This window comes from Hydra vulgaris, chromosome 14 (genome assembly GCF_038396675.1).
Source record: "Hydra vulgaris chromosome 14, alternate assembly HydraT2T_AEP".
Taxonomy (NCBI): domain Eukaryota; kingdom Metazoa; phylum Cnidaria; class Hydrozoa; order Anthoathecata; family Hydridae; genus Hydra; species Hydra vulgaris.
Genome location: NC_088933.1, coordinates 11,147,713 through 11,170,956, shown reverse-complemented (window position 1 = coordinate 11,170,956; position 23,244 = coordinate 11,147,713). Strand labels below are relative to the sequence as shown.

Here is a 23,244-nt window from a genome sequence, read left to right as displayed (position 1 = left end):
ATTTGTTGTGAATGACATCTTCTGTAATTAATAAAGATTGTGTAATAATATACTATGTAGTTAAAACATGTGCATATTATTACAATATTAACATAGTCATTAGGGTGTCCCAAAAAACAACTTTTTTGAAAAATATATGTTGCCACCCCCTTAATGTGTTCTATTTGATAAAAAAAAACATTGGTTTTAAATTTTTTGAATAAAAAATATTTTTAGGGGTCCCTCAAGACCCTTGAGTTCCTAATATTATTAAAGAAAATTTCTTAAAAAGTGTATTGTGTTGGGTCTTGAATGATGCGAAACCTTAAGAAAATTTCAAAAATAATCATATTATAAATAACTTATCGAAAAAAAATTTGTCAAAAAAATTAGTAAAAATTCACTTTTTTCTTTTATGGCTAATAAACTTTATTTTTTATGCTGTTACATCTAACGAATTTTTTTTTTTTAATAATATTAGGAACTTGTTATATGTTCAAGGGTCTTGAAGGACCTAAATATATTTTTATTCAAAAAAATTTTAAAACCAATATTTTTTTATCATATAGAACAAGGGATGCGGAGTCCCAAAAAGACTCCGGCTTTATATCTCTACTTTTTCCAAGTCTGTAGTGTCCAGAAGCTCTAAACATGTTTGTTGACTTATTATCTGCTATAATACAAAAAATTCATGAGATTAAATGACTTGAAACTTATTGTTTTTAAGCCCGGCGTCCTGGAGTCCCGGAGTTCTTGCCGCCATTATACCTAAGGACTTTGGGCTTAAAAAATGATTGTTCCAATAACCTAAAAGTCTTAATTTTTTTTCTATTAGTAGTACATAAACTTATTTATATTTTCAGAGCTCCTGGATACCAAAAACTAGAATAAAGTAATTTTTTGTGACTTTCAAATCCGGAGTCCTTTTTGGGACTCCGCATCCCTGTATAGAACACATTAAGAGGATGGCAGCATATATTTTTCAAAAATATTGTTTTTTAAAACACTCCAATAGTCACTATACTATTAACTATCAATTAAGTTTATTTTAAAACCTTACACACTTATAATTGTATGTAGTTGTGAGTATGACACTGTTTGTAAACAGCATATCAAAATATTTACAGTATATCAATTATTTCATTTGCAAGAAAAAAAAGATTTAGTCAACACTTTTAAACATTTTAAAGATTGTGGCGTGTTTCAACCTGATTATAAATCTTTCTTGTAATCAGGTTGTATTTTGCCAATACTATTGAGTCAATAGTATTGACAAAATAGAACGTGGTCGCAAAATAAAATTTTAAGGGGAGTAAAATCTCATGACAGTAAAAATTTTAATTAATCAATTTTTAAAAGTGAATAGAAATTTAATATAAAATTTTTTAAGTGAGGAGTAAAAATTTATTATTAAAAATGTAGTAGTCAAAATCTTACACTACAGCAGAATATACACTATAATTAGAATATCCACACAATACTATTTTGCTTGACAAAAGCGCATTTTTTATTTTCAATTACGTTGCAAAAAAAACTTTTTTTTTCAAAAACAAGTTTACTTTTCATAAAAGTTTTTAATATTGGAAAAATTGAATTTAACTGACATCAAAATAAATTAGTTTCATTTATTCTTAATGAATATTAAAGAGCAATGTATTTTTCAACTATTTTTATTAAAAATATCCAACGATTTAAGTTAAAAAATTAATGCTATGGTCGCAAAGTGAAAGTTATAGCATGATGAATGGGTGACAAAATATCAAACTTTAATCATAAACTGACAATTTAATTATTATAAACTTTTAAATTATAATAAATTATAAACTTTTTTTTTCTAAATGATTTTTTTGTCTAAGGCATAAAAATGAATTTTCCCATTTTTAACATTCATTTTAATTATGAAACTACTAATATATTCATTTTTTTGATTTTATTCCCATTAATTTATTATTACAACTATTGTTTTAATTAAATAGTCAAAACTTTTTCAATAAATGGTATAAAACAAAACTTTAATGTCAAACTTTTAACATTTGTTCTTAGTTAATATATAAATTGCTTGTTAAGTTAGAAAACATCAAATATTTCTGCCTACAATTTGGTTGCCGCAGCCAGCTCGGAGACAAGCCACTGGAAGCAGCCTTCAAATCATTTTGCTTGCAAAACTATATTCGGAGGTGGCCACCAATGCTGTGGAAAAACAGGGGCAAGAAGATTTGTCATTTAATAGCACTGGCATTTACTTGAGCATTGAATAAAGTAAAATCACCTTAAACTCAAACTAATATTTCATTTTAGCCAAAGTATAACTTAACAGAAATTTGCTTTAGTCAAACATTTGATAAGTCAAACCATTTTCCTTTTTTCCTTAAAGGTTCAAGTTATTGGGAATTAACTTGGGTATTTTTTGATTTAAAATTTTCAAACTCAACTTATATTTGAGCTGTGCAAACTGTTTAAAACCCATGTTGACACATTTTAAATATTTTCTTTTTTTTTTTGATTTGATAAAGAATGTATACTTTATCAAAAAAAGGTCAAATGGTTAAAAGTAATGGTTAAAAGTAATGGTTAAAAGTATATAGTTCAGATTTAAATTTGATTTCAGAATATTTTTAACCTCAGCGATTTAATAAGATAACCAAAGATTAATTTTTTTATTTTAAAGTAAAGATAAGCAAGAATTAAAATGAAATTGAAAATAAATGTGACTGCCAATAAATTAAAAAAAAAAAAATTGTGGAGGTACCTGAGGACCAATAATGACTTTATATTTGTGATCCGGAGAATCACCTCCTATATGGAATGAGTTGGGTCCAGGTTGTTCAAGAAGATAAAGTCTTGCCTTTAATACTTTAGCAACTTGTTTTTTAACACGATTCATGTCAGCATCAGCATGGGGATCAACATTTGGCGATGGTGATCTCTTTGAAAACCGTGGAGACGGACTTCGTTTTCTATCTGATTTTTCTACCTATAAAGTTAAAAGAAAATTAGAATAGGGAGACATTCATTATACATTTTTTATAAGTTAACCTCTTTCTAAATTGTATATTATTAGTAGAAGGTAAATGTGTGGGTGGTTGGGTGGGGAGGTGGGGTAGAGAAGATTTTACAATCTCTTCCAATGAACATTGAAAGCCAACATTATTTTTATTAAAGTTAAACAAAGAACCTGATTTAAACTTGAGATTTTTGGAAAAAGAGAATTAGTTAAGTACTTTTTATGTGTACACGCATGTAGTAATATTAATAAAAACCTAAGTAAAACTTAATTTACGAAAATGTATACAAAATACAATCAGATTCATTAACTTATCATATTTATATATATATATATATATATATATATATATATATATATATATATATATATATATATATAACATATATATATATATATAATATATATATATATATATAAATATATATATAAATATATATATATATGTATATATATATATATATATATATGTATATATATATATATATGTATATATATATATATATATGTATATATATATATATATATATATATATATATATATATATATATATATGAATAAAGAAAATATCTATATATTATCATGTATAATATTGTATACTTGAAAGAGTGCTCAATAGATAAACTAGAGCTATATAATATATATGTTACTGTTACCCGCAGTACCAGGAATTAGCTAAATGCTAATGTTTATAATATAATTTAATATTGCAACTCTGAGTTTCATGTGTTATCACAATCATCAGGCAAGTAGTAAAAGTTTAATTTTGCTACTTGCCTGGGTAGGCAATCAGGTTCATTAACTTATCATATTTATATACATATATAGATAGAAAGATATAATAATAATAATAATAATAATAATAATAATAATAATAATAATAATGTTAACTGTACATATGAAAATATGTGAGTCACGCAACTGTAGTTGCATAACTTTAACAGTAAAATGAAAAATACAAATGAAATTCGTGATATAACAAAATAATAACAATCCAATTAACTTAATAGAGTTAACAACGCCATTTGAAAGACTGTTACATTTATTAACAATCCTATTAGTAAAGTAATGCATTCTTGCTTCCAAAATACAAACATTTTGTTTGTGCAAACGCTGATTATGACCTCCTAATTATGAATCTCTAATTTACTTTATGAATGTAATTTTTAATTTTATAATATTCTATTATATTGCTCCGTTCTCTTCATTTTTCTAATGACATCAATCCAAATTCTTATAATCGCTCCTCATATTTCATACCTTTAAAACATCTTAATCTTGTTGCTCTTTGTTGTACTTGTTCTATTTTATTGATGTCTTTTTTATAATAGGGATTTTAAATTGGGGTCGAACTAAAAAACAACACAGCAGTTTCATTAGGTCTTTATCTAAGTATATAAACAATGTTTTATTTGACCAAGTAGTCTGTTTGCTTTTCCTGCGATCATATCTATATGATTTTTCCATTTTATATCATTAGATATTACCTCTAAATCTTGTTCCAAAGATGTTTTTATCATGTGATGATTTTCATTGCTCGTTGGTTGGCTTATATAATAGTTATAGCAAGGGTTTTTTTTCCCTATATGCATAATTTTGCATATTCCATTGTTAAAGTGTAATAACCATTTTTTACTCCATTTACTAGGGTTCAATAAATCCTCTTACATTGCATAGTTATCATTGATATGTAATCACCACAATAACTTTTGTATCGTCGGCATACAACTTACAGCAATTTCTTATTTCTTGTGATGTATCATCAATATAGATAACAAATAATAGCGGACCTATTACTGAGCCCTGTGGCACTCCACTTGTTACCTCCTTCCATTCTGATTTATAAGTACCAAGGACAACTCTTTGAATTCTATTAGTCAGATATGCTTTAAACCATTTTACTAAAATTTTATTTTCACGAAATGCTTTTAATTTTATTAACAATCTTTTGTGTGCAAATGTATCAAATGCTTTGAAAAAATCCAAAAAAGCTATATCAATTGAATAACCACATTCCAAGGACTCTAGTAAATTTTTGCAAAAGTTTTTACTACAGACAAAGCCGTGCTGCGAATCAGATACTAATTTATTTTCAACAAGATGTTCCATCAAAGCATCTCTTATTATACTCTCAATTACTTTGCATACGACAGACATTAATGAAACATGACAGTAGTTAGTTGCTTTCAATTTGTCTCCTTTCTTAAATATAGGGATAATATTTGCACACTGCCATAATCTCGGAATTATGCCACTTGAGTAGGATTGATTAAAAATAATTGACAAAATAATGGCTATATATAAGTATGTATATATAAATGCAGCATTAAACCCACACTGATGAAATGATACTGAAATAGGTAGATATATAGGCTTGCAAGGGAGTGTTGCTACATCAACTGAGTTTAGGTTGGGGCAGCAATAATTTTTTTAATAACCTTTGTTTTTTCTTCTTTTTCTGAAAAATAAATGGGCACAAAATATATCTCAAAATATATATATACAGCCCTCAGCGGGAGTAAATGAGTGCAAGAGCAGAGTTCCTAAAATAAACATGGTGAGCCAAGCGAGCTACTTCTCTAAACAGCCTCTTACAAGAGCTTTTGCACAAGCTTTCTGATATTGTTTAAAAAAATTGCTTATTGAATACAAAATTTGGTTTTACACTCATTACAAGCATATGTTTGTAATGTTAATGTTATAAGAATATATACATAACAAGTGTAACTTATTGCATTTAAATTGACGCTCTTTTTTTATTTTCCTGCAACAACCATGCCTTTTAAAAAGCATTGCAGTTAATTATGCAATTAATTTTCTTTTTTACAAAAATGACTTTGTATTTTTTATTTTAATTACAAAGATAATTATACTTTTGACAGAAAAAATTATACTTTTGCAAGAGCTATAAATTGCTCCCCTAAACCATTTAGGAAAGTGTGGGCAAGAGGCGGGAATATATATATATATATATATATATATATATATATATATATATATATATATATATATATATATATATATATATATATATATATATATATATATATATATATATATATATATATATATATATATATTGTTGTTGTATGATGTAGTATTAAAAATACCAAAATCTTGATCATTCTAGAGTGCTCAATATTTAAGAAATATATATTTTTTCAAAAACAGAGCATTTTATACTTAAATTTAGAAAAAACAACTTTTAATGGAACCTAAAGTTTCGTGCCTATCGGCAATCATCAGCCATGAAGTACAAAATCTAAAATATAAAAAACAGTTTAAAAATTACAAACTATGGTAGAATGAGTTCTGACGTTATAGTACAAGAAGACATAATGGAAAACTAATCTCTGCTATCAAACAATGAAAGGAAAAATTTATTTTTGTACCCAAATTGAGAAACTAATTTGCCTCTTTTGTTTAGCCGATTGTCTCTCCTTTAACTTTCTCCTTTTATGTTTGATAGCAGAGATTAGTTTTCCATTACGTCTTCTTGTACTATAACATCAAAACTCATTCTACCATAGTTTGTAATTTTTAAACGGTTTTTTATATTTTAGATTTTGTACTTCATGGCTGAAGATTGCCGATAGGCATGAAACTTTAAGTTCTATTAAAAGTTGTTTTTTCTAAATTTAAGGATAAAATGCTCTGTTTTTGAAAAATTATATATTTCTTAAATATTGAGCACTCTACAATGTTCAAGAGTTGAGTCTTTTTAATACTAAATCATACAACAACAATATATATATATATATATATATATATATATATATATATATATATATATATATATATATATATGTATATCTATATGTATATGTATATGTATATGTATATATATACATATACATATATACATATATATATATATATACATATATATTTATATATATATATATATATATATATATATATATATATATATATATATATATATATATATATATATATATATATATATATATATATATATATTTACAGCTATTTACAGCTCTCGCAAAAGTATAACTTTTTCTCTTAAAAGGTATAATTATCATTGTAACTAAAATGAAAAATACGAAGTCATTTTTATAAAAAAAATAATTTTATTGCAATACTTTTTAAAGGCACAGTTGTTCCAAAGACAAAAAAAAATTAAAAATAGGCAATTTAAAACTCTAAATTATATTTATAAAATATAAAATTATTTAACTGATGAAAAATAAAATTATTACATAATAAATTATTGCATAATAATTTTTGTTTTATGTAATGAATTAGATTTTTATAAATTAATTACTTTAATATATTACACACTTTTATAGTAGAATTTTTTATTGTTGTAATAATTCTTAAAATGCCTGCATTCTATTACAATTGGAAAATATAAAACATTTTTCATAAGCATTAAAAATAGCTATAAAATAGTTCATACAGTTCAGATCCAGTAAAAAAAGTGTTTTTAAGTGTCTTTTTGATGGTTTCTCTGCACTATTTAATTTCTTTGAAATACTCAGCCTAATATTTCTTCATGTCTGATTAATTGATCTTTTATTAAATTAAATCAGATCTTATATAAAAGTTTCATTAACAGCTTTTTTAAAAAAACAATAACATGTAAACTTAGGAAAAAACAAACTTTTTTAATGTAATAATATAATAGTACTTCATTTGATGAGATCGTAACATTAAACTTATAACCATTTTCTAACAATTTTTCGATTTTTCAATTTCGAACCCTATATACATTTTTATTTCAATTTTAAAATTACACTGCTTACAGTATTAATAATGTGAATGTAAATTATATATGCTCATACTTTTTTACTTAGTTAAAGTTAAAACAAAATTAATTTTATATTCAAACAAATATATTTTCGATTGAAGACAAAATTGAAATAGAAAATATATTTAATAAGGTCAATTATAACTATTTGATTAAGCAACCTCAAGTTTTAATTACCTCTAGATCATTTTACTATAAATTGGTTTAAAAATGATAGCAATACAAGTTAAAAAATAAACTTTTATATTCTTAAATCTTAAAGAACAATATAAATTTATTGAATTTAAATAGTGGGTAATTAATAAATACAATTAAAAATTATACTTAAACACAAAAAATCCCAATGTTCAATAAACCAACCTGCTTCATTAAAATAAAAGCTGTCAACCTTTACTTTAATTATCAACCAAATTAAGTGCAACTAAACAAAGTAAAAGGAACATTCATATGTATATTCAATTTAATTAACAATACACATACAGATATAAATATATATATATATATATATATATATATATATATATATATATATATATATATATATATAAAATGTGTTTAAATAATGCTGTGGTGGTGTAGTGGTAGAGTGCTTGTTTCATAAACAAGAATTTCCAAGTTTGAGAGAGGGTTGTAACCACACTAATGTATAGACTGTCAATGTATAGACTATAGTGGCCCTTCCAGGCTTGAGCAGAAGAATAACATAAAAAATAAATAATTATATTTTTATGTTATTTACCAAAAATAATGCCGAGAGGGCCACTACAGTCGAGAAGGCTACCTTTTTGTGGTTCAACCTTCTTTCAATTTATAAATTCTGAAACACAAACCTTGACAAACAAGGCTGCTATCAAACTCGGAACTTCAGAAGGCAAGCGCTCTACCACTAGCGCTATGTATAAACTAACTATATGTATATGCACTAGCTATATACACAGCCGGCAAATTCTAGGTAGAAATTCAGCAAAGCGATGCAGAAGCTGAAAATCTTTACTACAGTAAGCAACTGCCAACCTGAATCTCTTAAAGTGTCAGCATGCAAAAATAACAGTGAAAGGCTGGCTCCAATAAGCCTATGCAGGATTTTTCTAAAAAGGCCTACTTTTGCAGTATTTTACCATTAAAATAATATGATATAATCATGATGAGCGTAAAGAGTAAACTAAGTAGCATTACATTGCGTTATGAAAAATTCTGGTTTTCATCAGCATTGACATTATTGCTTAAGAATGTAATAATAAATTTCAAACGAAGGTTAAATCTTTAGGAGAGCGTAGAAAAATCAAGGAATAATTTTCATAACCATCGGTTAATTGCTAGATATTTTGTGTTAAAAAACTTTTTTATAATGTTAAGTAACTGAACAATACATAATCCAGGAATTATAAATACTTTATTGATATTATAATTAATATATACCAAGAAACAAGCAATAATTAAATTTAATATTGCTAACTTGATCTCCCAAAATGAATTCTTGTCAGTCATGGTTGACCGATTGAAAAAAAATCAGAGTTAAAAATTAATTTTGGATTTAATTTAAAATTAAAAATCAAAACAAATTAACGAAACTTATTTAAAAATTGGAAACTGATATTTTCTAATGTCTACTAAGTAAATAAAACATAAAAAAATATTTGTTAAAAGGATTTGAACCTTCACCCAACGCCTCAGTAACAACCGCGGCCTCACAAATACAATAATTAATCATCCAAAGCACTATACTGATGTTGAAAAAAATATTAACTTCAAACTATTAAGATGCTTCTAAATCAAATCAATTATTAGGTTTAAACTATTGAGATGCTTCCAAATTGAAAAAATATATTAATTTTATGTTTTTATTTTACTGGTTTATCTTTTAATTGTTTTATTATTCGTTAAGACTTTGTTTGTCTTTTCAGTTTATGGTTTGTTTATTTTCCATTTTCTCTTCAGCTTAGTTTTTTCATAACACTTTTAAAATGTGCAAATTATCATAACATGCAAAGTGCTGCGACAAAGTTGTCAACATTAAACACTGTATGCGTGGTCATATCAGACAAGCGGTTGCATAACTTTTCTGAAGAGGCATGCATTATAGCTTCTTTATTCAATCAGTTCAACTTGTTTAATAAATCAGTTAACAATTTTAACTGTTTTTCAATTCTGCAAGACTTACTTTTCCAAACTTAAACTTAAGAGTTATACAATGCTTCTAGTTTATACTGGTATCATAGACTAGTGTTTTGTTTATTCAGTCGAATGCAGATTTCGCTTAATTTTATGGTGAACTTGACTCAAATTTTTTATAATTTTTAGAATCTTTACAGATTTACTTTAAGAAAATCAAAGAATTGAATGAAATTAAGTTGAGCAACTCATGTTCATTTTTTACAATTGTAAATTGTATTTTTTTACATTAGTCATTTAGAATACAGCGCAAGAAAAAACAAATTCACATTATAACTTATAATAATAAGTTATATGCATATTTAACAAATGGCAGACATGTTTGGAGCAATTGAATAAGAAACAAAGAAATAAGAAAACAAAATAAAATTAATGAGATCATTCATAATCATATATCATGCATAAATAAATAACTATATAAAAACTACATTTCAAGCCTAAACTCAAGACTAGAAGAATTATTTAAGATCATACAACAAAAGAATTATGGCAATTTTTTTTTGGGTTTATTTGTTATACAACAGCATATAAAAATACAGGTAAATATCCATTATATATTGACCAATATATAATATATAACTAAAAACTGAAATGAGATTCAAAAATTGAAACAAGGTTTTTAACCAGCAAGCTATAAACACGTTATAGAAAGAAAATGATATCAAAGAAAAAGCAGAAAAGATAAAAATAAGAAAAACAAATTATTTTTGTAGAGCAAAATAAATTTTTTTTACGAGCTTTCGAAATTATTTTAATTAGAAAAGTGAATCACTTTTTAGACTATATAAATAATATTATACTAAAAGGTGTTAACTAATAATTATTTTATTAATTAAAGAACTTATTTTCTTCATCTTTTTATTAGTGTTACTGAAATTATTAAACTTATGTAATTGTTTAAAAAAACTGATAGTAAAGTTGAAACAACTTGGCATCTTATCAATGTTAAAAAAATAAATAAAATATATTGCTATGATGGAGTAAATTGGATCACCTCAGTGATTGTTTTAAAACATTATGGTTTATTATATGGCACAAGTTATGTGTTTATATCAATAAAGATACTATTTAAATGCGGACTATTCTTTTATTCAACTAATAAAAATGAATCATTCTTTTTTGCAAAAAAATATTAGAAAGAGCAACACAAGAGCCAGCATATATAATTTTATATATATATTTATTAGTGTATATATATATATATATATATATATATATATATATATATATATATATATATATATATATATATATATACATACATATATATATATATATATATATATATATACATATATATATATACACACACATATATATATACATATATATATATATATATATATATATATATATATATATATATATATATATATATTTATATATATTTATATATATATATATATATATATATATATACTCGTAAGTTATTTTTTATGTATAATAATATTCTTATTTTAGTTTCTATCCGTCTGGTACTGCGACGATAATATCTATCAAGTATTGCAATACTTTGAGCATCACGTTCAGAAAGTTGAATAGACTTAAATAAAGATTATTATGTGATCAAAATAGAATTTAGAGTTTATTTAATGTGAATGAATATGTTACTCTATGCTTACTATGGACTCGTATTTATACAAATAAACAAAAAACGAGAAATAAAACAAACATCGACTTTATAGTAATCAAACCTTGTTAAAGCTTGTTTTTACATGGTGTACGTTAGGATTCATATTTTTACTTTGTTATAATAATAGCTTATGCAATAACCTTGCAATCAAAACAAGGCTTTTGTTTTCTACACTTATGTTTGATTCGTTTTCTACATACACAGTGTAAGTCGTAAACCTTAAACGATTGGCTGACAAATTATTAGGTTTTAGGCTTTTCACTTTAATTATTCAATGCGCAGCTGCGCCTGTTTTGCATCTTTTTTAGCGTCATTCAAGTTCTTTCCTCCGCGTGCGTTTCACTTGTGCTTAAGCAGGCGATATCGGTTAGTTGAGTGTGCTGGCTTTTTACAATTTTAAGCAACTTAATGTTCTTATAATGAAACGTGTTGGATTCTAACTTTTATCTTATAATTGAAAAATTAAAGCATTGTTGTTATTTAGTTTAGTTAGAGAAATTTAAAGATTCACATTTAATGTAGATCTCTAGATGAATATAATTTAACTACTTTATTACTTCACATTCAAAAAATTCCAATGATACCTTCGAAAAACCGTTTATTATTCAATTTGAACGAAATTTAATTTAAATTTTTGTATTTCTATAGTATTAAAAATTTTTCCTACTTCTTTACAAAGATGTCTAATTTTTAACTGCAGTTAAAAAAAACATTTTAAAATAGTCAACAACAATTTGTTTCTATAATTTGTATTTTTACATATAGAAGATGAATCCAGATAAGTTGAAAAAGCTGCAAAATGAAGTTAGAATTGGAGGAAAGGTAAAATTTCATGATTACGTTGAAATTTGGAATGATCAAGTTAAATTTTTAAAAGTAAACAGAATTGAAATTAAATTTTGTTTCTCAGGGTACGCAAAGGCGTAAGAGAAAGGTTGTACACAAAACTGCTACTACTGATGACAAAAAATTGCAAGGTTCATTAAAAAAACTTTCTGTTAATACAATACCTGGAATTGAAGAAGTAAACATGATTAGAGATGATGGAACTGTCATTCATTTTAACAACCCAAAAGGTATGTTTAATTTGTAAGTAACAAACATTTTGATGTTTGGGTTTAATAAGCAGATATTGCAAAAAATTGAGGAGTTCTTTTTTACTTTAAAGCCACCTATTATCTTGTGATCTAAAAAGCTTTTTGGGTTGAAATTTTAAGTGCAAGATTGTTAATAATAGAAATTTTAAATGTACCAAAATACTTAGCTAAAAAAAATTTTAAATGCGCCATTTTTTCTTTTGTTATTCTTATTAGTATTTTTTTTTTTTAATAATAGTTCCATTTTTGATTATGTTATCATTCTTTTAGCAGAATTATAATAATATCATAGGTTTAAAATTTTGAGTTTCAAGCAAAAGTGATCAAAAAGCAGTGTTGTGAATTTTATATTTAGTTTTTTTAAGAGACACCTTAAGGCTACTAAATGAAGACTTTAATTTATCATTAATAAAGTATATCTCTAATTCTTCCTTGTAAGAAAAGTTGTTGTACTTTGGCTAGTTCTTCTATTAAGATTCTTTTTTAGACAAAATCTGTAAATGCATTGTAAATATTGTTGGACCTGCTCTAGCTAATGAATTGAGCCTCTGTTCCATTGTTGTAAAGTTGCACCTCTTTCTCTTTTCCAATTTTATTGCAGCTCAACAAATTATCACTTATTTCTATAACTTCTTCATGCTCAAAAAACTTTTTCTCTTATAATTTTTTTTTCTTGGAACATTAGTGCTGTTAGTGCATTAGTGTGTGATACTCTTTCATTTTGTTTTCTAACTTACAATTACTTTTTTTTTCTTTCTTTCTAAATTGTAATAAACACTTTTTCTAGATTTTTAACTCTCTTTTTTTTTCTTTTAACTTGAACTCTCTTTTATTTATTGAGTACTTTTTCATCTCTTAATTTTTTCTCTCTTTTATTTTCTTGTTTTCTAACACTTTTGTTGTCTGTTTATTCCCAAATAATAAAATAAATATAATTAGTAATTGTTTATAGCTTTGTTAAAAGTAAATTATTTGTTTTTTAAAATTTGGTTGTTTTTTTTTTTTTCAGTAGAGAGGTTGCACCTACACCTGTCGTGTATGTCACAAAAAATTTGGGAGGGCGGATGTTGTACGTCACAAAAAATTTGGGGGGTCAATACAAATGGGAGGGTTGGTACTATTTTCAAAATTTAATAAATAAGAAAGGTCAAAATTAAATTTAAAAAAGTCCAAACTTCCTAAAAACATAAAAAAAACTAAAGAATATTTCTCCTTCTCCTTCAAGTTTTTTTTTTTTTTTAATACATTTTAATGTCTTCAGCACTTAATTTACATGAATCTTTCAAAAGACTTTATAAATAATATATAGTGATAGTAATTTTGAACATTTCCACATTCAAAACTTTTGAGGATCATTAGCTTCTAGATTTTTATGAGAGTATCTTCTGGCTAGTAATGATCCTAAACCTAACTCTTGCTTAATCTGTTTATTTATGGAAGTGTTTTATTTAAGGTTTTTTTTTTTTTTAATTGAATTTGTAATTTTTAGCGTTTTATCAAATTAATAATAAATGTTTTCGCTCACCATATAGTTTTTTAAACTAACTTCAGTTTTAGACAATTAGGTAGGGTTTTCCTCTGTTTCCCATATTTTGTCTGCGGTGGTTTAAAAAAAAATTTGCTTTAACATATTTTTATGTGATTTGTTCAACATATGGTTAAGTGTTTACGTATTTAAAATAAATCATTGTATGACTAAGAATAATATCCTTTTGTCATATACCCATGGCGCAATTTTCAGCTAAACAGTTTTGTTAGTATAGATTTATGTCTGCTTTTAAATCTATATGTGATACTAGATGCTTCTGAAACTAATTTTACACACCTCTCAACACTTTGGGAATGAGTGGGTAGGTCTTTAATATTTGGCTTTACTTTACTTAGAATGAAAGTGTAAATTTCTTCATCAGAAAACACTTTTGTAGTCAGAGATTCTCTTTCCAAATAAGTATGGTTTATGGTTAACGTATTTAAGTTCAATAAACTAGCTTAATAAAAATAGTAATTAATCGAAACAAAATTTAAAATACGCAATGTGAATATTTTTCTTAGAAAATAAGTAATAATTTTTTTTTTATATACAACACTAAGTATAATATAACTCAACACGGTTTAATTTTGAAAGATTTAAAAATCTTTATATTTTTAACTTATGCTTATAGTAATTTTTATTTCTAATTCAAGGAACTGTTTTTAAAATGATCTAATATATATTTTCCAGATATATATAAAAATAATATTAAAAACTTGAATCTTACATTTTTGTTTAACCGCCTAATGTAAAACCCCTGCATTTTAAACTTGATTTTAAAAAACCTTTTTTATGACGTCAAATATAAGTGCATTAATCAGACCTGATTTGAAAAATAAAAAGAGCCAGAACTTTCCTTTGCGAGAAACAAAATGGCATTAAACTTTTTTTGTTTGTTTGTTAATTAGAGTTTTTTGTTAATATCTTATTCAATAATTTGTTTTAGAAAGTTTAATTAACTTTTAACTTATTTTCTAATGTTTATCTATGATATGAACACAAATTGTGTTGAGACTAAAGGATCCCTTAAACAAATTTAAAAAAGTGCCAAAAAAATATAAAACATAAAAAACCATCATCATCTCCAATCTCTCTAAACCTATGATTCACTAACATTAGTGGTCTTTGAATTAACTTTTCTTCTATTGAGTCTTACCTCTTGCAAATTTCACCAAACCTATTTGCTCTTTGTGAGACTAATTAGAGTTTGGCTGTCTCATCTTGTGATCTTAGTGTTAATGGTTATTTTCCTTTGATTCGTAGAGACTCAAATTGTCACATGTTTAGTCTTGACATTTACATTTGTAAGAATTCACCCATTTGTCAGGAAACCACCGACTATTCTTTTATGGGCTTTTATTTAGCACCACTCAATCACCTTTTTCTTTGTTAACTCTCCCTCATCTCAAGAATGCGCACTTTTCAATGTTATTTCTGATAAAATTGACCATGTCCTCTCTTTATCCTTCAGCCAATATAGTTGTTGGTGGTGACTTAAATGCTCATCATACTGATTGGCTTTGGCTCTAGTGTCAGTGACACTGCAGGCATTAAGACCCTCGACTTTTGCCTTTGTTTTAAGGCCCACAACTTGTTTTGCTTTTGAAATCTGTTATTCCACCTCTCTTGTATGGTTCAGATTGATCACCTCACTAAAAACAAGAACTTTTCATCAATATCACCTCTTGATTCCACTAGTTGCGTTCTACCTGTCGTCTATACTTTCATAACTATTTAACAAGTGCTTATCAAAGTCTTGTTTTCCAGTATGCTGGAAAGTGGCATCCCTATTTTCAAATATACTGGAGAGCTATCTGACTCTTCAAAATACCATCCCATTAGTCCTCTCTCTATCATAAGCAAGGTTTTTGAATCTTTATTTAACAAGCACTAAATTTCTTATCTTGAATCTAATAACTTACTTTCTGATCATCAATGTGAATTTCGTATAAATCTGGATGGACAGCACTCTTCTTCATATCCTGTAATTTCAGCGGTTTCTTGAGGTTCTATTTTTGGCCCTTAACTCTTTTTAATTTACATAAACAATCTTCCAGATATCTGAAATGGCATTGTTTGTTGATGAAAATACCATTTATTATTGTTTTGATAAGAAGCCAACACTCTCTAATTGCTTGGACATGGGGATTCGAGCTTGACAATGATCTCACTTTGGCTACAGCATGGGGCTTGCAGTGGCTGGTGAACTTTAATTCAGATAAAACCTAATTATTTTTTTAGCCAATTGTTATCACATCAATTTAGATCTTCCTATATTTATGAAGGGTAATGTACTCGATTGTGTCATCTACCCTTCATCTTCTTGAATCAGTTCTTCCAATCTTTCTGGGAAACCATATATTAAATCCATTGCAAATTTGCTAAGGTTGCATCTCTTTACTAAGGTTGCATCTGCTAAAGTTGCATCTCTTTATTGTGCTCAACACTTTCTTACTCTGGATTTTATTCTTTATCTCAATATATCTCAAATCCATCCTTGTATGGAGTACTGTTGCTATATCTGGGGCAGATCTTCTAATGGTGCTCTTTCTCTTTTAGACAAGGTGCAAAAACGCATTGTAAACATACCATTGTTACATCGTTGTAATGTTACTTCTCTTTATTTTCTACAAATACTATAAAAGGCACTGCTCTAAAGAGCTGGTGTCTCTTGTGTCATCTACTAAAATGTATTCTTGTGTTACTAGCCATTTAATTAAGTCTCATCCTTTTTTTGTGGCTGTTTTTAAGTGTTCCAAAAACTCATATTGGTCTAGTTCTTTTCCTTGAACATCGGTTCTTTAGAATTCGCTTCCTCCGTCTTGCTTTCCTGATTCATAAATTTGTAATCTTTTAAGATGACTGTCAATCGTTATCTTGCTCTATAAACTTCATCTTTTCTCTTTCAGTAACTTTCAACTCTAATAGTGGTTGCTTGTTGGACGCAAAGATTTTCAAAAAAAATGAAATGCTGTGTTATAATATTTTAAAATATTCAACGTTTATTTAAAATGATTTAAATGTATTGAAAATGTTGAACTTTTCCTGCAAGCAAACTCTCAGGGTATTTTGGTTGAACTTCATTTTTTTTTTTGTGCTCAATGTTCCATTAAACAAACTTTTTTTAATCTTGTTATGCTTGTACTCACTTGCTTTCCTTTTTCTAGGACTATGATAATATATGATCCTCTGTGACAAAACTATTATATTTAAAAAGAAACAATGCAACAATTGGCAATTAGTTGATTTTTAAGGCAACAGAAGGTTTTTTTTTTTTTTTTTTTTCTTTCAATTTGAAGCAAATTTGCTATTTTAATAAAAAACAAACCTCAGCTGGCCATACTTGTATCAGAAGATGACACTTGAACAATCTTTTAGAAGAAACTAATGATGATATCAAAGAAAAATAATCGTTGTAAAAGTAGATTTTGCAAAAAATGTCAAATAAGCTCTTTTAAAAACGCTGATTCGAATGTGGGTAAAATACAAACATGAATTTATATTAGTGCAATTGAAGAGCATTTTTTTAAAAGAAACAAAGTCTAATATTCCTGAAGTTAAGTTTAAGTAATAAAAGTTAAAGTAAAAAAGGGTAATTTTAGATTAAATCTCAGGGAAAACAGGTATTATAAAACAAATATTAATAGAATTTTAGTCATATCTTTACTTTAATGTAATGAAGTTTTAGCTCTGTAAAGCTAAAATTTTAAATTTAAGTTTGAATTTTTGTAACATTAGAGCATGTGATTATATAGCAAATCTTTAAGTGAATATGAATTTCATTGTTTTATTTAGTACAAGCATCCTTAGCTGCCAACACGTTTGCAATCACTGGAAATGCAGAACATAAACGTAAGAAATTTTTGTAGTTTTATTAAAGGTATAGTTTTTAATTTATTTTTTGTACAACATTTTTATATTTTGTTTTAGATGTAATAATAAATTGTGTTCAGTAGATTATTTTTATTTTATGTTATAAAAAAAAACAAGGTGCAATCCACTTTTACAGTGCTTATTTCTATTTAATAAGCTATTTTTAGTCAATAAAACTTCAAAGATTCTATTGAAGTAGAAGTTGTGTGTTTAAAAAATTTTTGTTATATTTTCTGAGTTTTTCATGTTATTAGAATAACTTTCACATTAATAAAGCTACGTTTTATATTAAAGATAAAATAACTTTATTACTCGCCAGATTAATGATAGAGTTCTGTGAGTCTTTTTTAAGATAGTTAACTTTTCATATCATTTTCATATTTATTTACATTGTTACCTATTATACATTGACTGGTAATTTTTTTAATATTTACTCTTGTTCTATAAATATTTTAATTTAATATTTTATTCTACAAACTTGTTCTATAAATATTTTTAAAATTTTAATTTGTATAATTTAGAACTTACTGAGATGCTTCCTGGAATTTTGAATCAATTGGTAAGTTATTAATAATTTTTTTGTTACTCGTATTTTCTTTTTCATATCTTATATATGTTATATTTTTATAATCACATTTTTTTAAATGAAAAATTGTTATAGGGAGCAGAAGGTTTAACCAATCTTCGAAAGCTTGCGGAGCGTCTTCCTCAAAGTAAGTTATTTATAAACAGACATAAGTTGTTGAAAATATAAACCACTTAAGTTTGGGATTTTTTTAAATATACTTGCTTATTTTGTAGCTCGTCTCGAAACTGCAACAGAACACGATGAAGGTGACGATGTTCCAGGTATTCTTATTGCATTATATTAAGCTTTTTCTTTTAGAAAATAACGTACAGTAACCATATCATAACAATTTTATTTAGATCTCATTGAAAATTTCGACGAAGCCTCGAAAAATGAAACAGCAAGTCATGAATAAACTCATCTTTTTCCAACTTTTATTTTTAAAAGGATTTTTCTATCAGTTATTATTTTTTTAATTGGCTTGCTCTTTTTAAAAAGTTTTATCTGATTCAATGCGCGTTAGCGTCAAAGATGAATTGATATATAAATACAACACTGTCTAAAATAAATTTAATTTTTAACATCTTCTAATACCATTTTTGCTAAAGATGTGGTGTTTAACACCTTAAACCTTAAAGAAAAAATTAAAATGAATACGCTTAAAATGAAATCTTTTTTTTTTTATCGAAATCTTTGTCTTGTATGCGCGTGCGATGCACTTTATATATTGTGCAGTGGGGGAAAAAATAACTGAAAAAATTTTCAAATTCGTTTTGGCTGCGTGTTTTTAAAAAAGGTTATTAAGGCATTGTTTTGAACATTGTTAATACATAATTTAAGGAAAAGTTAATTAACTATGTAAGTCTATATAAACTCCTTAAATCATCAAGGTTTTGATAAAAGTCTCATAGCCAGAACATTAAGGTTAAGGTTTCTATTTGTTTTCATGATTTTTTGCTTCTCGGTGTAGTTAAGGACATTTTGGTAAATACACGATTTTCAAAAGCTTTAAAAAGGCGAGAAGGTAAACTAGTATTTTGCCAGGTTCCAAATATAACTTTTACGATTTAAAACGTGAATAATTTTTTAATTGTCTCTAAGTTATAGTTTTTATATAAATATTGATCAAGATAAGATTTTCTATCCAACCGTATAAAGTTAAAGATTTTAGAGGTCAAATGGATCTTTTTTTTGTCATAAAAGGGATATTACTGTATCGTAATCAAATGGGTTTTTTTAGTCCACTCAAAGGCTGTGCACTTTCTCTGCTAAATTTCAGTATTATATTATTTTTGTCTGGATTTGACCCTGTTTTTCGCTAATTTTCTCCGACTACAAATTGGTTTTAACTATTTAGGACACTTCCTTTTTTATGTTTTCGACAGTATTCCGATTTTACTGTTTGCGACATTCCTTTAATTTGCGACACTGTTCCTTTTCTTTGCGACAGGCCTTTTTGATATATTCTACACTATTCCGAAATTCATTTTTCGATATTATTCGTGTCACCCCTTTAAACTATACAATAAATCCGAATAAATTACATTGCGCTAGTAAAAACTTAGGTAAATTTGAAATTAATGAATATTTTAAGTTGCGCGAGATGTTAAAATCGCTCATATTTGTCTATTTCGCTCAACGAGAGATAAGTTTTAACTTGCCATGCTTTCAAATATTCGTGTTTATAACCTACATTAAGCATTTGAAACGAGTGGCATGTCAAAAAATTATTCATTATAAAATTATTTTAGCTTTTTTGATTGTTTTCTGTTGTTATATGAATAATTCGATTATAAATCAACTTTAAATAGTTTATTTGGAACATAAGATTATACTCATTGCAATTCGATGGTATAATTCTAATTCTACAATTTAATGAAAAAAGCAACGTGTTTCATTATAAACCAAGCTAGCAAAAAGTATTCATAGCAAAGGACTTATCAAAAAAATGTTTAAGTCAAGTCTGCAAGCTAAAAGATTTTAACTCGAAGCTAATTTTTTTTTCTCGGATGTTTCTTTTCATATTTATGATTTTTCGGACGGCCATGTTTTTATGTTTTGTTTTAAATAAAGTTTGTTTGTTGCTTTTTTTTTTTGCTTCATTATACAAATAAAAAAAAAAGTTTTAAATAAAGATTATAAAATAATCTTTATTTAAAACTAATAATGCTTGGTTAAACACTTCGCTACTCCATAGAAAACAATTAAAAATCTAACCATTAAATATATATAAATATATATATATATATATATATATATATATATATATATATATATATATATATATATATATATATATATGACAAGCCACAAAAACAAATATTTAAGAAAAATGACTTTTAAGTTTTATTTAAATCTATAAAATCAGTGCTTACAGTAAGATGATTTTATAACTATAGCTCCAGTTTTAAGAATTATGCCTTAATATCTTTTTGGCTATTGCGTATACTATTTATGATTATAAAAATGATAATAACTCAATTTTTGAAAAAGTTGTCATTGTTTCACAATAAGCCCTTCATATGGCTTGTAATTGTTTTACAATAAGCCCTTCATATGTATTATATATATATATATATATATATATATATATATATATATATATATATATATATATATATATATATATATATATATATATATATATATATATATATATATATATGTATATATATATACATATATATATATATATATAAGTATATATATATATACATATAAATATATATATATATATATATATATATATATATATATAAATATATATATATATATATATATATATATATATATATATATATATATATATATATATATATATATATATATATATATATATATATATATATATATATATATGTATATATATACGTGGGTTGAGCCAGCATTTTTATATATATATATATATTTTATATATATATATGTATAATTACGTATATGTATAATAATACGTGGGTTGAGCCGGCATTTTTAGTTTTCGAGATATCTAACTTCCAGACATGGATCAAACATTTACATATTTATACTTATGTCAAATAAGGTTGCTTTGCAAAAAGTTGCGATGATTGGAGCCTGGGAACAAAAAAGCCTCAAAATTTTAGCAAAAAAAAATTTGAAAAAAAAACTTTAAAAAACATTTATTCTGTGATTATGTGGCTTCATTATCAATCGATGAAGAAATGAAACAAAGAAATGTTTAAACGTATTTAAGTGCTGATTAAATTGTGAATGACCTTAATATTAGAAATAGCTTTCCTGTTTAGATTTTGAACAACCTAACTTCTTTAGGTATGTCTCCTCATTGTTACACAACCAAATTGAAAACTGGTTGTGTAACGATATCAGAAATTTAGATCACAAATCTGGGTTATGAAATAGCACTAGAATTAAAGATTGTGTATGTGTTTCTGTTGGTAAATGGGTATTTGTTGCTCGAACTCTGGTAGCTCCATCAGGTTCTAATTTAATTTTTGTGCTAAAAGGTTGTCAGCTTCCTTTCAGTTTTATTGGCATATTCAATGAGAATAAAAGTCAAGGTCAAATATTTGACAAAGTTAGTGTATACCTTAAAAAGCTGTGTTTCTCAACACAGTTTTTTAGATATACTTTGTACTGGTCAACTTCATGTTGCACGTTCAAGAACATTCAAGAAGCATTTAATAGTTGGTTTTTCAAAATTGATAAACATTTAAAGTATGGTAGATGGAAGATGTTACACAAACGATGTAATATTTTTTAAAATTCTTTAATTATAGTCTATAGATTTTTAGGTTTGAAAGTTGATTGTTTGTAGATTGCGAACACGTGTTGTATGCTAATATACCAATGTGCCAACTCAAATGCATATATATCAGCTTTGGGAGTTAGTTTTGGGGTGTGGGAAACCCTTTGCACCCCCTCCTTACAGATAGCCCTGTTTGTCATATATCTTTATAATTGTTATATGTGGAATGTAAGATTGTATTTATTATATAAGGTTATATCTTGTATATATATATATATATATATATATATATATATATATATATATATATATATATATATATATATATATATATATATATATATATATATATATATATATATATATATATATATATATATATATATACTATATTGTTTCCATGTTTTCAAAGTGGTGCAACTTAGTAACCCGTAGAGTATGGTTATTAGGCTTGCCATCCAAGCTGAGAACTTACAAACGTCTTAGGTCCTATTTGTGTGTTTTTGTTGTGATGTAATTTTTGTGATTTGTGTTGATAGACAGCTTGGCTTACCTTCCCGTTAGTGATTATCAATAAAAATGAATAATAGGTACTTTTATTGCATAGACTTACTCCTTTTAATCATTCACTAAAAGCCAAGACAAAATTTTGCTATCAATGCAATTTATGCCCTATTTTGATTCTATTTTTAGTATTGTTAATACTTTTGATCTTTGACACAGATTTTATAGTTGGCTTTTTAAAAAATAGAATTCACTTCAATATCACAAAAGGTTACCATAAATAAACTGGTAAACTGATTTCCAATTTTTAAATGTGATGCATTTTTTCTTTTATTTTATATCATAACTCCATTACTTTTTTATTTTAGATTTATCATGACATATTTA

The 23,244-nt window shown here is 25.7% G+C and overlaps 2 protein-coding genes across 3 annotated transcripts in view; one reads left to right on the top strand and one right to left on the bottom strand.

The window, feature by feature from the left end:
* LOC100202032 (mitogen-activated protein kinase kinase kinase 1) overlaps positions 1 to 11,836 on the bottom strand; it is a 45,498-nt gene extending 33,662 nt beyond the window's left edge. The window contains exons 1-3 of one of the 2 annotated variants that reach the window (XM_065817345.1): positions 11,622 to 11,836; positions 8,116 to 8,176; positions 2,729 to 2,953 (exon numbers count right to left, since the gene is read on the bottom strand). In XM_065817345.1, coding sequence (XP_065673417.1) covers positions 2,729 to 2,953; positions 8,116 to 8,124 — 234 coding nt within the window. In that variant the 5' untranslated portion in view covers positions 8,125 to 8,176; positions 11,622 to 11,836. The remainder of the gene's footprint in view (positions 1 to 2,728; positions 2,954 to 8,115; positions 8,177 to 11,621) is intronic. The other variant, XM_065817344.1, reaches the window with a different exon arrangement.
* Positions 11,832 to 19,089, top strand: LOC100205688 (transcription factor BTF3 homolog 4). The gene is made up of 8 exons (XM_065817346.1): positions 11,832 to 11,926; positions 12,326 to 12,382; positions 12,471 to 12,636; positions 17,984 to 18,040; positions 18,583 to 18,620; positions 18,723 to 18,774; positions 18,863 to 18,910; positions 18,989 to 19,089. Exons 2-8 carry the CDS (start codon positions 12,329 to 12,331, stop codon positions 19,042 to 19,044), a joined length of 471 nt encoding a protein of 156 aa, XP_065673418.1. The 5' UTR covers positions 11,832 to 11,926; positions 12,326 to 12,328; the 3' UTR covers positions 19,045 to 19,089.
* Positions 19,090 to 23,244: the final 4,155 nt, after the last annotated feature.

Excerpts from the sequence above, each read along its gene's own strand:
- LOC100205688 (XM_065817346.1), top strand. The coding sequence starts at position 12,329 with ATGAATCCAGATAAGTTGAAAAAGCTGCAAAATGAAGTTAGAATTGGA. Across the intron at positions 18,041-18,582 it reads TGGAAATGCAGAACATAAAC|AACTTACTGAGATGCTTCCT; the intron begins GTAAGAAATTTT and ends TGTATAATTTAG. Across the intron at positions 18,621-18,722 it reads CTGGAATTTTGAATCAATTG|GGAGCAGAAGGTTTAACCAA; the intron begins GTAAGTTATTAA and ends AAATTGTTATAG.